The sequence below is a fragment of the Phalacrocorax carbo genome, chromosome 2 (genome assembly GCF_963921805.1).
Source record: "Phalacrocorax carbo chromosome 2, bPhaCar2.1, whole genome shotgun sequence".
NCBI classification, from domain to species: Eukaryota; Metazoa; Chordata; class Aves; order Suliformes; family Phalacrocoracidae; genus Phalacrocorax; species Phalacrocorax carbo.
In genome coordinates, this window is record NC_087514.1 from 6,325,448 (window position 1) to 6,341,461 (window position 16,014).

The window sequence follows — 16,014 nt, forward strand, 5'->3', positions numbered from 1 at the left end:
ATGGCTTGCATATTCTTTCTGCTTGGTATTTTTTCACTCCAGATGTGGTACAGATGTATATAAAGCAGCACCTTGAAATCCCAGGTTAAATTAGGGCTCTGTTGTTCTGGGTGTTTCTCAAGCACTTATAATGTAAGTAGATAAATATGCACGTAGGGACTGAGACTTAGAAAGACAGTTTACCCCACAATTTTGCAATGGAACATTGACAGACTTGGGTGTTGGAGCAAGGTCTCTTAAGTCTTGGCCCGATGATCTATCTGTTGTGCTACGATGTCTCTTATAGCCAGGACTCACTCCCCTTTTGCTGAAGGGGATCTGCCTTTGAAATGGAAATGTCATGCCCATGGTGTTTCATTTCCTGAGGGTAGTAGAAATGTAAAGACTACTGACATGGTGCCTCAAAATGTTTTAGAAGGAGGGAGGTAGTAATTCACGACAGAATTTGTCCGGGACACCATGACATTCACTCAGTCTTCACGAACTCCATCAGATGAGTTCTCCTTGGCCATGCTAGGTGCTGAATACTGTTTCCCTTGCAGAACAGCCTTTCTGACATTGTGCTGCACCTGGCTTTTCCCTAGCAATCTGTCCCCTCAGCAGCAACCCAGTTCTTTCAGACTGGTGTAGTCAGAGTTTTCTAGTAGTCTTGTAGCTTCAAAACAAGGTTGTTTTTGTTAGTCTTGCTTTGTCACTCTCTGACCTCCCCATTAGGAAGAGCTTCTTTTTTGGTTTCTTGATCCTAGATGATCACTTAGGACCTGTCCAACTAGAACTGACAGGGAGCATGTGTGCACTCAGCTGCTGACCCTTGCTCTGCTCCACCTTGCCCTCATTTCAGTTCTGTCAGGCAAAGTAACCCTGATCCTACCCAGTGTGGTCAAGCTTCAGAGCCCTCTGTATTATACGAGCACCACACTCCTGCATTCATAATGGGTGTCTGTAGGGTCTGCTAAGTGCCTTCAGTCTAGTGCTAATTTATTTCTCCATGTTCTCTCCTAGGACGTGTGCAGTGAATGCCCTCCTGGCCCACCAGGACTGCCAGGCATCCCAGGTTTCAAAGGTGATAAAGGTCTCCGAGGACCACCAGGTAGAGATGGCCAGGATGGGAAAATGGTAAGAGAGCTGGAGAAGTGATCATGCCCTGGATGTGGTGTAACCTTGTTTTTCTTGTAATATTTTAGATGGTTGATTTTTTTTTTTTAAATCAATAACATACTAAATCATTGCAGGGGAATGCTGGTCCCAGAGGTCCTGCAGGCCCACCTGGACTGGATGGCCCAAAGGTTGGTTGGTTTTCTTCAGTTGTCTGGTAAAAACTTATTTGTGGCTAGTAAGTACACTGGCTGAAGCAGGATCTTGGTGGCATCCGTCTCTGTGTAAAGAGGTAGGACTGGCCTGTTGGGTGGGCCGTGTACTCACAATTCACTGGAGTGCCACATGCACGCAGAACTGCACAGCTCCCCACACGAACACCGTTTCACTTAAATAGTGTCTTCCCCCATCCCTTTGTTCACCCAGAGACTCACAGACACACACACACAAGTCAAGGGCTTGATTCGTGATGTTGAATTTCATTACATTGGTGTTATGATGACAGATAAGGACTTGACAGTAAGTTTCAATCCAAATCAGGTAAGATATTAAAGCCTCAACCGTAGCCGCCCTGCCTGTTCCTCTCCTCTTTGAATCCTATATGCTTGAATCACTTAAATTAAGGGTGATGCAATGGGCTGCTGGGCTCTATATATACTATCTGCCATGGTGGTTTTATCCACAGACTGCATGTTTCCTGAAATATGCTATAGGAAGAACTGCTTGTTTCAGCTATATGTTTTTGCCGAACAGTCTAGGGACATAGGCCAACATAAAACTTCCAATGTCTAAAGGTTTCCAATAATGTTACATTTCAAGCATTTCCCATGAAGAGGTCTGTCATCTGTCTGCTCACAATGCCAGTGCCGAGGCACAACCAAAACCTTTAGAACGGCCTAATGTGAAATAAATCAAAACAAATCAATGAGGGCAGAGGTAAGGTGATTTCATAATGGGCCACAGTTTCCTCCAGACTTTCCTGCATTACTGACCTACTGTCTAAAACAGTTTCTGCTATTTTAACATATTTGTATTTGCACTTATTAGAGTGTTGGACAAGCTATTAGAGATTAATTAATTTTATGTCTTGGAATTAAAAGTGTGGTGGGGAGAACAGTAGAGTCTCAAAAGTAAATACAGGGCTCATCAAAATGAAACTATGTACTGGGATAAAATTTCTAAAATAATTAGCAAACCATAAGCACTGGCAGAAATGCCAAGCAGAGACATACCACGTCTGCTGCTTTCTTATATGCTGTGAGAAAGCAGAGATTTGGGCAGCAAGATTGAACATTTAGGTGAAGTAACAGGACCAATTTTAAACTGTAGATGTGCATAAAATAAAATCAAGTAATTGATAAACAGTCTGACTTGTATTCAGTAAAAAGGCAGATTCACAGAGTTTGCATATGTTAAAAGAAAATATTGTAAGGCTGCTAAGAAGGTGCAAACACAGTCTTTGTGAATCTTTTCTAAATATATTAGGAGGGTCCTCGCAGTGAAAGACCCAAAAAACTTTGCACTTTCGAAGCTGTAGTATATTGTCGTTACCAACACAATCCAAACTAGTATTAGGTCCCATTCTGAAACAGAGCTGTAGAACTGCAGATCTTTGCTCATGAGCAGCTTCACGCCTTCTGGCAATATGAATTAGGCCTCTTTTAATTAATAAATAGCAGCCCTCACTCCCCCACTTGCCTCCTAGCTCTCATCTAGTAAAGCAGAGAATTATTTCTATGGCCAGCAATTCATCAGCGTTCTGTGCATTGTTCTCAATTTGTTCCCCTTATTTTTCACGATGTGAGACTCATCTTGCCTTACTTTAAGCACTGATAATACAGACAACTACATTTAAGTTAGCTGCCTCTTTCTGTTGTCACTAGGACAGAAAGAATGAGAGAAAGAGGAGAGCACTTTCTGGGCATGAATTTTCTGACTGCACGTCAGAAATGCCATTTTTATTGCTGCTGTCCCTGAAGGGAAAGGAAATTACTAGCTCATACTGTGGACTACTTTGTTGGGCCAGATGATACCTTACCAAGGTCTGATTTAGTGAAGTTGCTAACAACCTGTCTACTTTCTAAGGATGTGGAAGTCCTCGTTATGTCCATGACACTACAACATAGAAAAAGGACTATGCTGGGTCTGCTCAAAGGCCATTATTCACATATATTTCTGGATCTAACATTGGTAGTGAATCTCTAGGGAAGAATTTAAGAGGAGGACAAGTAGGACTCAATCCTAATTTATGTGCTTTTTGCTCAAATGTCCAAGTGCTTTATGAAATAGGTCAAAAAGCTGATACAGTACTGAATCTAAGTGACTTTCAATGGCTTTTTCTTCATCACCAGGGTGCTAAGGGAGACCGTGGTATGACCGGGGATGCAGGAGAAAAAGGCGAACAGGTAAAAACAGAGTGTGGTTTCTGACAGTGCCATCACTGTGATTGTTCCTTCTTCAATAACTCCTATGATTTTGGTAGAGGAATACCCTTCTTGGAGGCAGAAGAGGAAGATGGGAGCTTTTCACCGCTGATAAACCTCCAGTGGGCTGTGCTGAAGAGTGGAATTGTAGCAGTCCCCCACAGGCTTCCATCCCCATCTCCCATGAAAACCTTCCCTCATGATCTGTTGCCTCACCTCTAGATTGGATGCATTCAATTCTCTACATTAACCAACCTTTAGTCATTTCCCCTAGATGAGATCCAGGAGGTCAGATGTCTTTGGGTTAAAAAAGCCAGTGTTTGTCCTAGAAGATGAATGTAAGGATAACATCTTTTAGGAGGGACTGAGATGCCACAGGAAAGAGCAGAATCGTCTAAATTAGAGGAAACTTTCATAGTTAATTTTGCCAAGGGCTGAGTCAATAGTGTAAGGTGCAAATCAGCACCTTTTCAATGAGATTTGTAGGATATTTTAAACAGATTTGGTTTCTTGCCTGATCTCCTGCCTTGTACAATTCCACAATATCTGTTCTCATCGACCATCATTATAGACTAAAGTACACATTAAGAAAAGTACACCTGAAATCTAACTATGTTCATTTCTGAAGTGCGTGCTTTGAAAACCAAGGTTTTGCTTTAAAAAGCCATGGTTTCTTATTTCCTTATAACCAGCTTTCTGTGTGTTGTCTCGTTTTGATGTTACCTCACAATGTTCAGTCAGCAGCTGTCTTTTACACAACTAGAGATTGAATAATGCATAAAGAAAATCTCTCTTTTCATTCTGCAGGGCCACCCTGGAATACCTGGCTTCTCAGGGGCTCCTGGAAACCCTGGTCCACCTGTAAGTTCCTCTGTTGCAAAGATGGTCCTGTATTTTCCTTACTAATAAAGGTTGCTGCAAGCTCCGTATGGAAGGAAGGCCCATTCCTACCTGTCTGCGTATTGCATTTGCATTTTCCAGCAGGTTCCTAATGGTCCCCTGAGTGCATAAAGTTCCCCACTCATGATAATTGTTATTTAATACATCGGCCGCTTTTCACTGATTGCTTCAACTCGCTCTGTAAATTGATGCTAAGGCAATTATGATGAAAATTCTTCTGCAGAGACTACTTAGTAGTATGTGTATAGGTGTTTCCTTATATGTGGAATAAGTTGTCAGTCTAGACCCAGCAGATCTAAGAGTATTTTAGTTCTCAATTTTACACAGTTGTATGAGACTGGATTTTCTGTAATTTTCGTATTCTGTGGGTTACTTTTGAATTAAAAGGACCTTTACATGTGTCCCTCTCCATCACAGTCCTTCTCATTCCTAGCTCTACTCTCTGCAAATACAATTATGCTTCTTTGTATTTAAAAAGGGGTCACAGTGCAGAAGCAGGGTTGAAATAAATAACTTGGCTCTCCTGCTTGTGGTATCACAGCTTATGCCCTCCAAGAGTTGGGACTTTTCCTGAGCAAAGGGCTTTTCTTTCCAAACCGCTTCTCTTTGCCCACAGTCATCACCACTCATATTGCTGCTTACGGTGCAGTTTGGCTCTGCCACACTAAGGGCGTGCAGCCTTCGTCTGTTCTGGGGATTAGCACAGTCTCTGCAAAGCTGAATTTACATTACACTGACTAAATGACAGGAGGTACCAGAAAAGAGGATTAGATTAAAATTCTGTTTTCAGATGGTAGCAGTACCTAAAGGATGCTGTATGCTTTGCTGCTGGGACAACACGTGGACCTGCTTTGTGGGTCATTTGTGCAGCCATGAGCATTATTTTAGGAGGCGCAAACAACACAGACATATTTACTGTGTCTGTATTAACCTTATACTACCACAGCCATGGGGTTATTCCAGTAGGATTAAAATGCTTAAAATTGTCCTATGGGACCCTCTGAGTAGACTCATATTCAAAGGAAATGTGCAAAGTAAAACTGAGCCTGTCAAAGCAGAGCAAAATATGATGTTCTCCTACATATTTTTTTTTCTTCAACTTTTACTGACTTTTTTGTCTGTTGGCACTGACTTGTGGCTCCAGGAATTTGCCTGCCACAGAGTGTGCTTCAGACAACTCCCGTATTTTCTACTCTTCAGAGTTATTTTTGTCACAAGATTGGCTTTTTCCTATTTGTCCCCTATTTTCAGAAGGAAGAGCCAGGAACAAACTCAAGTATCTGACTGTTTCTTTGGATCAGCTTCGGAGGCTGATTGAATGCAGAGGTTGGCATCGCTTTTCTGTGATGAATGAAGAAATGATGGAATGGATGTTGAACTGAGTGACTGAATAAAAACTTCAGTGTTGCCAGCTGTGGTAGGGAGTGTGTTGACAGGTGTACAAAATGTGTTAATCTCTCATGTTGTTTCTGCTTTACTTTTTTAGGGACCAGATGGGGCACCGGGACCAATAGGACCAGCAGGAAATCCAGGAGACACAGTAAGCTCTAAGCTGTGTGTTTCACTGCCAGCTTCACCTATACTTAGCTTTGTAAAACTGAGTTGGAACCTACGTAATGTCCTTTGAAAGCTCCCCAAACTATTCAGCCTGAATCAACGCTACACGTGCAAGTAGGACCTCCACAAATAACCACAGATTACTCTGTTGCAGTTCTGTTTACTCACCAAAAGAAACTCCAAATTCACCAGAGCATAATCTAGTCCATGGGACTCCTAAGGAGGTTTTTGTACCTCGTCTGTCTGTTCTTGCTATTAACATCTCTTAGGCTCTAGAACAGGATGACTAAATCTGTTAGGATGCTTCATGACCCAGGCTAACACCTGAACTGTGTGTGTGGATTGTCAAAATGAAACCAGCAACCTGTTGAAGGATGTTACAGCACAGGCTGCTCAGCTGCCAGGGCCTGAGACCATTCCCTGGCATGACTGAAAACACTAGTCCAGATGTAACCTTTGAGAAGTCCCTGAAAAATTTTGCTACTGCTGTTTCTTTGAAGGATGTTCAGATGCTACTTTATGCAACAGCAAACCCTGTGAGAGATAGGTGATCTGATCAACACTAACTTCAGGTTGAAATAGAAAAAATGAACCTTCCCTGAGTAATGCATGCTGTTGAGCTGGAACAGGTTGAGACTGTGTAATTCTCTGATTAATTTCTAGAGCAGGGTTTCCTAATGAGCAAGGTGCCTTTTGCAGATCCATTTCAACCTGAACTTCATAAGTGAACAGAGATGGTACTTCTGATGGCTGTAATGAAATCAGTGAGAACTCTCAGCAGAGAGGCCAGAGACTATATGGACAGGCTGGCTGAAATTCCCTTTCAAATGGGTGATCAGGGCTGAGACACTGTGAAAGACGTGGGATGCTATTGCCCATAGCATGTAGTCCTGTGGAGTGAGGGGATTTCTTGGGCCTGTCAGCAAGGCACTTCTCCATAACTACTCATTTTATAGGTATAAAATACATATCTTCTACTTCCTGGCTGGACACCTCATGAAGGAAGCTAAACTTCAGAAAAAAATTACCAGTGATTTCAGGGGTTTCTCCATCCGTAACAACTTATAACTAATACTGGATGCTTTATGTGAAAAGAAAGGCCTCAGTTTAAACTAGAAGGAATTCAAGGAAACCTTGTACACTCTATGACATGGGCTACAAGATCAGCTTCTCACAGTTGTCAAACTCTACATTTGATAAATCTTCACCTGACAGAAGCATCTGTGGAGCTTGTCTGACCTGCCGTGTTTCTGCTTTCTTTCCAGGGTAAAGATGGCCCTCCAGGCCCACAGGGCCCACCAGGGTTGCCTGGACTTCCAGTGAGTGCAGTTCAGCTCCTTCTAATTCAATACATTAAGCTGTTCATAAACACATAGGGGTTCAAAAAAAAGCTGTAACATTTTTGAGGTGCTTTGAAAGCGGTGCATGATGTAGAACGGTATCTGTCATGTTGATGTTATGTCCTTGGTCCAGGACAGCATGCATGCTGTATCTGATGTCTTGAAAGCAAAATGTTAATTACTAATGTGAATCAGGTCTGTTCCTTATCTGCCTCCTCATTGGAAGAAATACTCTTATTTAGAGCACAAAAATCAACTAATAGCTCCAGTGTAAGAGCACAAAAATCCATAGACCGGAATACTGTCTTTATCTGAATCCGCAGTTGAAATAATTCCTTTGCACTGACTCAACATCAAATGCATCTTGGGCATAGACTATTCTCTTCTGGAAAATGTATTAGTACAACATTTGGGGTTCTTTTCACCTGTCATAGGGATAGGGCCAGAGCTATTTGTAGTGTGAAGCAGCCTAGCTGAATGAGGACAATGGCATTATAATGATTTATATCAGCTATTTTTAAAATCCTGTTTCAAGATTGTTAGAGTGCTCGCCTTGCTGAACAGGAGGAAACCCCTTAGACTTGCCATATTGGAAAGGGAAACAGTTTATGCTGTTACAGTGGTGTGGCAAGGAGTGGTTTGTATCTTCCCTATTGACTCCTTCCTCATACCCTGTTTTGCATTTCATTTACAGGGCATTGCTGGGAATGACGGCAAAGATGGCAAGCCGGGATCTCTTGGGGAACCGGTAAAGTAATTTAAAACTGTTTTACTCAGTCAATCAGAGCCTGGATCCAATTACTGCTTTTGGACCTGCCTATCTATGGAGGCCTTAGGGGGTGCAGGGAGCCTGTTTGCACGTCTTTTTTTAACACCAGAAGGACTATATTGTCTTGAGCAATTTATGAGTCACACATAAGCAATCTTGAAAAGAAACTGGGTTCTTTTACTTCTACAGCTACCATAAATATACTAAGACTCAGTGATTCCACTTTTACAGCTACTGTAAATATTGCAGAGGAAGAAGGTTTTCTTGTAACATCAAACGTAGTGATCTATTTTTTAGGTAGAAGATTATGGGGCATAAAAGGTTCAGAGGAGGTGTCTTCAAAGAAGCCTTTTCTGGATTGATCTGTGACAGTTCTGTTGTCCAGGATTAGAGGTTTTATATTTGATTTTCTCTACTTACTCTATATTTGCATTTGTTGAGGGAAAAAAAGCTGAGCCATGAAGTTGTCAGCCAAAAGGAAATGTTAATAAATTGGGCAGTGAATGTTATTCCTTGCAACTGTGTTTGTTGCATGAGGAATGTGCTTCCAGTATCTGGCTTTGCCAGCTTCTTTCTGTGACTTGTGAAATGGGACCTAGTGGTTCTGTGAAGAGCCAAGTCCCCAGTCATTAGGAGAACTGGTATGTGGAGCAGCACTTGTCACAGCGCTGCAGACAGTTGTGTGCTTACATCAAAACACCTGGTTTCTACATGCAGATGCCGATATTGTATGTGCTCACTAAGTGTTGGTACAGTTCTGTGCACTACCCCTTCAACTACCCCACCAAGGCGAAGGGCTCCGGAGCAAAGGATCGTGCCAGAGGAACCTTCCTAAAGCAGCAAAACCGCAGCAAAAGCATGAAGGCAAAAGCACAGGGAGAGAGAGGGTAGCCCAGCGCCCCCAGAGCGGGAACAAATGAGCTCCTGACGCGGCAGCTCTGACTCAGTGTGGGCCAGGACATGAGCAAAGGCAGCAAAAACCCCTCACGTACAAAAGCAACCCCCAGGGAGCACGAGCGACCAGGACTAGGGCGAACAGGGTGTGGTGCAGCAGTTTATGGAGGCAGGGCATGCAGGGAAGGTGAAGTGTCTCTCCCAGCTCAAGAGGTAAGTTCAGTAAGTTCAGGTGGTGAGAGGGAGCATAGCCATGGCATCCACCGGGTGGAAGGCTCTGTCCTCTGCACTAGCCAGAAAGGATGTGTCAACCCAAGAAAACACACAGCCATCCAGGTCTCTGGCTGCAGGGAGGCCACCAGCTTGCGCTGGAAACAGATGGCAGCAGAGGGAACAACTGTGTAAGGTGTGATCAGGTGGACTATCTGCTTGGCCTGGTTGCAGAGCTAAGAGAGGACATAGATAGACTGAGGAGCATCAGCGACTCCGAGCAAGAGAGAGACTGATGGAACCATGCTCTGACCTCCCGGAAACCTGAACAGGGTCAACCACCAGAAAGAGCCCGTGATCAAAGAGATCCAGTATCATCCCCCCACCAGGATGTAGGCAGGGTCTTAAAGGGGAACTACAAGTGGAAACAAGTCCACAATCAGGGCAGCAAGAGAACCCTTCCCTTGCCCACCTCATCCCCCGCAGACACCCCTGCACAATAGGTATGAGGCTCTAGACGCGGAGGACCAGTCAGTGGATGATGTGGGTGCCAATCCAGCTACATCAGAGGAGTCACCAAGATCAGAAACACCTACCCCTCCATGTTACCACCACCTCCACAAGATAAAAAAGATGGGTCATAGGTGTAGGAGACTCCCTTCTGAGGGGAACAGAGGGTTCAATATGCTGGGCTGACCTTCCTCATAGGGAAGTCTGCTCCCTCCCAGGAGCCCAGGTTAGAGATATCACTAGGAAACTTCCCAGCCTGGTACGGCCCTCAGACTACTACCTGTAACTGCCCTTCCACATGGGCGGTGATGTAATTGCAGTAAGTAACCCAGGGGTGATTAAAAGAGACTTCAGGGCCTTGGGACGGTTAATGAGGGAATCCGGGGCATAGGTTCTTTTCCTCCCTTCTTCTGGTTGGTGGGCAGTGGTGTTGAAAGGAACAGGTGGACCCAATCTATCAATACATGGCTCCGTGGCTGGTGTCACCGACATAACTTTGGGTTTTTTGACAATGGGATGGCCTACACGGCACTGGGATTGCTGGCGTCAAATGGGAGCTATCTTTCTCAAAGGGGAATGAGGGTCTTCTCTCAGGAGCTTGTGGGGCTCATTGACAGGGCTTTAAACTCGAGGCGAAGGAGGAGGGGGAATAAATCAGGCTTGCCTGTGACAAGCTGTGGGATGATCCACAATGGTTAGAGGGACAGGCTGCTAGTGTGAGCCCTCAACCTGTTGCCCAGAGGCGTGCTGGGGACACTGCAGCACAGTCAACGTCTTGTGAGGTGAGCTGGGGGCTCCTGAGGTAACAGCAGCCAAGAAGGAAACTCCCATGAAACACCTTAAGGGAAACAAGAGGCGTTCCTCTAAGGAGACATGGCCCACAGCCCAGATGAAATGCTTCTATACTAACTCACACAGCATGGGAAACAGACAAGAGGAGTTGGAAACTACGGGGCTGCTAGAAAGCTATGAACTGATTTCCATTACTGAACTTGGTGGACAAATTCCATGACTGGAATGTGGTTATCAATGGCTACAGGCTGTTCAGAAGGGACAGGCAAGGAAGGAGGGGCAGAAGTGTTGCTCTCTACATCAAGAAATAAATAGAGTGTGAAGAGCTGTCCCTGAAGAATAACCACGAGCAGGTTGAAAGCTTATGGGTAAGAATTAGAGACTGAGGCAACAAAGGGAACCTTGTGGTTGGTGTCTCCTAAAGGCTGCCTGATCAAGAGGTGCCTAATGATGAAGCCTTCTTACTCCAACTCCAGGAGGCTTCACACTCGCAGGCTCCCGTCCTGCTGGGGGACTTCAACCACCCTGACATCTGCTGGAAAAGTAGCATGGTGAGCCATAGGCAATCCAGGAGATTCTTAGAATGCATTAAGGATAACTTCTTAAGCCAGGTAATAAGCCCTATCCGAGGGGATGTAATACTAGACCTGGTGGTCACCAATGCAAGTGAGCTCATTGGTGATGTCAAGACTGGAGGCAGCCTGGGCTGCAGTGATCACACATTGGTGGAGTTCACACTCCTGAGGGATACGGGAAAAGCGAGGAGTGTAGTCAGGACACTAAATTTTAGGAAAGCAGTCTTCCAGCTCTTCAAGCAGTTAGTCAGCAGGACCCCCTGGGAAATGGTCCTCAGGGACAAGGGAACAGAAGAGAGCTGGCAGATCTTTAAGGAAGCGTTCTGTAGGTTGCGAAAGCTCTCAGTTCCCAGGTGTAAGAAATCAGGCAAGGAAGGGAAGAGACCAGCATGGCTGAGTTGAGACCTGCTGGTCAAAATAAAGAGCAAGAGGCAACTGAACCAGCAGTGGAAGCAGGGACAGGTATCCTGGGAAGAGTATAGGGACACTGCCTGGTTGTGTAGGGATGGGGTCAGGATGGCCAAGGTGCAGCTGGAGCTGGATTTGGCAAGGGATGCAAAAAAAATAACAAGAAAGGCTTCTACAGGTACGTCAATCAGAAAAGGAAAGTTAAAGAAAGCGTACCGCCCAATGAACAAGAACGGTGGTCTAGTATCAACAAACGAGGAGAAGGCTGAGGTACTCAAGCACTTTTTTGCCTCAGTCTTCACTGGTAGCCTCTCTCCTCATTTCTCCCAGGTCGATGGACCACAAGATGGAGACCAGGGGGATAAAGCCCCTCCCACTGTTAGGGAAGATCAGGTTTGTGACCACCTGAGGAACCTGGATATACACAAGTCTATGGGACCTGATGAGATGCACCCCAGAGTCCTGAGGGAATTGGCTGATGTCGTTGCCAAGCCACTCTCCATGATATTGGAAAAGTCATGGCAGTCAGATGAAGGCCCTGGGGACTGGAAGAAGGGAAACATTTTTCCCATCTTTAAAAAGGGTAGAAAGGAGAACCCGGGGAGCTACCGACCTGTCAGCCTCAGCTCTGTGCCTGGGAAGATCGTGGAACAGATCCTCCTAGAAGCTATGCTAAGGCACATGGAGGACAGGGAGGTGATCCAAGGCAGTCAGCATGGCTTCGCCAGGGACAAGTCCTGCCTGACCAACCTAGTCGCCTTCTGTGATGAAAAGACTACATCAGTGGACAAGGGAAGAGCTATGGATGTCATCTGTCTGGACTTCTGTAAGGCCTTTGACACAGTCCCACACAGCATCCTTCTCTCTAAACTGGAGAGATATGGATTTGATGGGTGGACTGTTCGGTGGATAAGGACTTGGTTGGATGGTCGCATCCAGAGGGTAGGGGTCAATGGCTCAATGTCCAGATGGAGACTTGTGATGAGTGGTGTCCCTCAGGGGTCCGTACTGGGACCAGTACTGTTTAATATCTTCATCAATGACATAGACAGTGGGACTGAGTGCGCATCCTCAGCAAGTTTGCAGATGACACCAAGCTGAGCGGTAGAGTTGACGTGCCAGAAGGACAGGATGTCATCCAAAGAGACCTGGACAAGCTGGAGAGGTGGGCCTGTGAGAACCTTATGAGGTTCAACAAGACCTGGGTTGGGGCAACCCCCAATATCAATACAGGCTGGGGGACAAAGGGATCAAGAGCAGCCCTGCAGAGAAGGACTTGGGGGTACTGGGGGATGAAAAGCTGGACATGAACCAACAATGTTTGCTCGCAGCCCAGAAGGCCAACCTTATCCTGGGCTGCATCAAAAGCAGTGTGGCCAGCAGGCCGAGGGAGGGGATTCTGCCCCTCTGCTCTGCTCTGGTGAGACCCCACCTGCAGGGATGCGTCCAGCTCTGGAGCCCTCAGCACAGGAAGGACATGGACGTGTTGGAGTGGGTCCAGAGGAGGCCAGAAAAATTATCCAAAGGCTAGAGCACCTCTCCTACGAGGACAGGCTGAGAGAGTTGGGGTTGTTCAGCCTGCAGAAGAGAATGATGCAGGGAGACCTTATTGCAGCCTTCCAGTACTTAAAGGGGGACTATAGGAAGGATGGGGGTGACCTCTTTAACAACGGCTATTGTGATAGGACAAGGGGTGATGGTTTTAAACTAAAGGAGAGTAGGTTTAGACTGGATATAAAGAAAAAATGTTTTACAATGAGGGTGGTGAAACACTGGCACAGGTTGCCCAGAGAGGTTGTGGAGACCCCATCCCTGGAAACCTTCAATGTCAGGTTGGATGGGGCTCTGAGCAACCTGATCTAGTTGAAGATGTCCCTGCTCACTGCAGGGGGGTTGGACTAGATGGCCTCTAAAGGTCCCTTCTAACCCAAACCATTCTATGATTCTATGACATTAAAACCTTGTAAAGGTACACCAGTCCAAAGGTTTAAGCTGCCTTTGGACCTCAAAGGCTGTGTTCGTGACTGTGTGGGTAAGGGTATGTATGGGAATGTCTGTCACTACAGTCCTTGTTGTATGTGCAGACTCCAGTGTTGCTGGAGAAACCCTGAGCAATCACGGTCCTCAGTGCTGTTACATCCTAAGGTAGAGGAGTAGGAGATTTTCAACAGCAGAAAGATGGACCTGAGACTCTCACTAACATGAACATTATCGTTTCCCATAGGGAAAGCCTGGAGAACCAGGCCTCCCAGGCCAGGAGGGTGCCAGAGGCTTACCGGTAGGTGCTTCTCTGATGGGTTCCTGTTCTTCTGTACAGGAAGCTTTTGTTGGGTAGATGAACACCTTTACTAATGCAAACCTATAACCAAAGATCTTGCCTGGGTGAGAATAGTCATGGCATGGAGACTAAATAAATAAGTAATCAACACAAATCAAACACAGGCATTTCCAAATCCTTCACACTTGGAGAAGAGTAGGTACCTTACCTAGGATTTAAAGCACGTAACTTCATGACACACCTTCTACCGGAAGGCATGGTCACAGCTGTGGCCCTTGTGCTCTGTTACGCATCCTCTGAAACGATGGGGACAAGGAAATTTAGGGCTAAATAATCTATGGGCTGGTCACACCAGGAATACACAGAGTACAGTCTTGGTCTTGCAGCCTAAGGAGCTGTGGAAGTAATGTTAGGCAAAATTGGAAAGGTTATTAAGTGCATATTCAAGCTAGAGTTTTCTTAGTGTTTCAGGCATCAGAGTAATGAGCGATTGTTGCTTTCATTCTCTTTTGTAGGGTTTTAAAGGACAGAGAGGAGATACAGGTCCCCCAGGCCCCCGGGTAAGTAACACGTACCACATGAATGATGATCCTGTGGAGAAAGATTGTGTGAATTGAAGCTGGCCCTTCTGAGGCAATAGGTAAAAATTATAATAGGTCTGTGTTTAACATGCCTGTTTTCAACCCATGGCATAAAATCACAGCAGCTGTCTTCATTCCCTCTGCTGAAGTTCTGCTTCTAGGTAAGGTGAGGCAGCTGGTAGAGCTGCATCCTCTGATTCTCACTTTGAGATAGCCTTTTGTGAGAAAGTTTTAACGATGCCTCCATACCACATCCCTCTGGTAAAAACACTGATGTACGAGGTGAGGCACTTGTTATCATATATTAGCTCTCCTTGAAAAACACTGAAGAAGTGCAAAGTAAATTGAGGGACAAAACTTACAGAAATGAGAATAGAAATGTCTCTAGCCCTTTGACTTAGTTGCCTCTGGATCACAAAACCCAAAGCTCAAATCTTGTATGAAAAGTTGGTCTCCTCTCAGTTCTGAGCAATGCAGTACAAAAAGCTCCTGGGCATAGAAAGTGGAATACAAAACTGAATGTCCTTCTGCCTAATTCTGGCATTTTACAGGGAAATAAAATGCTGTGCTTGCAGGAGCTTAGCTGCAAAATCCAGTGCTGGAGTTCCTCATCTATTCCTCATTACGGTAGTTTCTGTATCATGAATAGATTGGAAATGAATATTTCTAGCAAATATTCTGCTGGACAGCAGTGCACTGTCTTGTGCATCAGTTATAGAAGATGCTTCTGGGTTATTTTTATAAGCTGGGTGTCATGTATGGTGTACGAGGCTCATGTTGGCTTTAGAAAGTTTTCACTGAGCTCAGTCCAGTATTGCAGAAACTCCATACCACTTACGGTGGTGTTACTGGTCTGTCTTCGACCTTGAGCTGATCTCTCTTTCCTGTTTGCTGAATTGCAGGGGGAGCCAGGTGCGACAGGTCCTGCTGGGCGTGAGGGGCCGCCAGGGAAGGATGTAAGTGTAACATTTTAAGCAGAAACTAATTTCCTGCTCCCTGACAAATGAAGATTTTCATTCACAGTGACCTTGACCTAAAACAGCTGCAGAAATTGCAATAAAGGGTGAAATACTGCAGCAGAGCCCAGGGAATGGTTTGTGCAGTGATCATTAGGGTAACAAAGAATTTGAGGGCTTTTGTCACTGCTCAGCTGCTGACACTTAAATATCAGCTGTGTCTTTGGAAAAGCAGAGAAAGCTGCATAGTTTGAATCCCAGGCTGTGCTGTGTAGCCATGGACCTGCTTTCTGCCACCCCTCTCCGAGAAGTGCTTCATTCTGCAGGTCCCGCTGGGCCAGGTTCTGTCACGCTTCCTCTGCAAAAGCTGTACCATACTTCACGCATAGCTCCACTGAAATCTGCGAAATACCTACGGAATAAGACGCTGCTGCTCACAGGAAAGAAAGATGGTACAAACAGATCCTTTGACATTATTAGTGTCAAATGCAGTCACATAGCAAAGTCCTGGGAGAGTGCAGCTGACGTGGGATCCTGCAGCAGCTGCTGAGCAACATACCACGTGCTGACATGCCATTGCTGTGGGACTTGGGGAAGTTGTTTCTCCTTTGCACCCCGTTGTATCTCTGGAAAACTGTTGTGCTGTAAATGGTACCCTACAAAGTAAAATGGGAGACAGACCTTAGGGAATGCCTCAGAGAAGATAGAAGCAGGCCTTAAGCCTCC

At 45.3% G+C, this 16,014-nt stretch overlaps 1 protein-coding gene across 3 annotated transcripts in view; it reads left to right on the forward strand.

The window, feature by feature from the left end:
• The window catches only part of COL22A1 (collagen type XXII alpha 1 chain), a 263,312-nt gene that overhangs the window by 232,544 nt on the left and 14,754 nt on the right, over window positions 1–16,014 (forward strand). For all 3 annotated transcript variants that reach the window (XM_064442038.1, XM_064442040.1, XM_064442039.1), the window contains 10 exons: window positions 1,003–1,116; window positions 1,233–1,286; window positions 3,447–3,500; window positions 4,326–4,379; window positions 5,905–5,958; window positions 7,241–7,294; window positions 8,010–8,063; window positions 13,698–13,751; window positions 14,267–14,311; window positions 15,235–15,288. In XM_064442038.1, coding sequence (XP_064298108.1) covers window positions 1,003–1,116; window positions 1,233–1,286; window positions 3,447–3,500; window positions 4,326–4,379; window positions 5,905–5,958; window positions 7,241–7,294; window positions 8,010–8,063; window positions 13,698–13,751; window positions 14,267–14,311; window positions 15,235–15,288 — 591 coding nt within the window. The remainder of the gene's footprint in view (window positions 1–1,002; window positions 1,117–1,232; window positions 1,287–3,446; window positions 3,501–4,325; window positions 4,380–5,904; window positions 5,959–7,240; window positions 7,295–8,009; window positions 8,064–13,697; window positions 13,752–14,266; window positions 14,312–15,234; window positions 15,289–16,014) is intronic.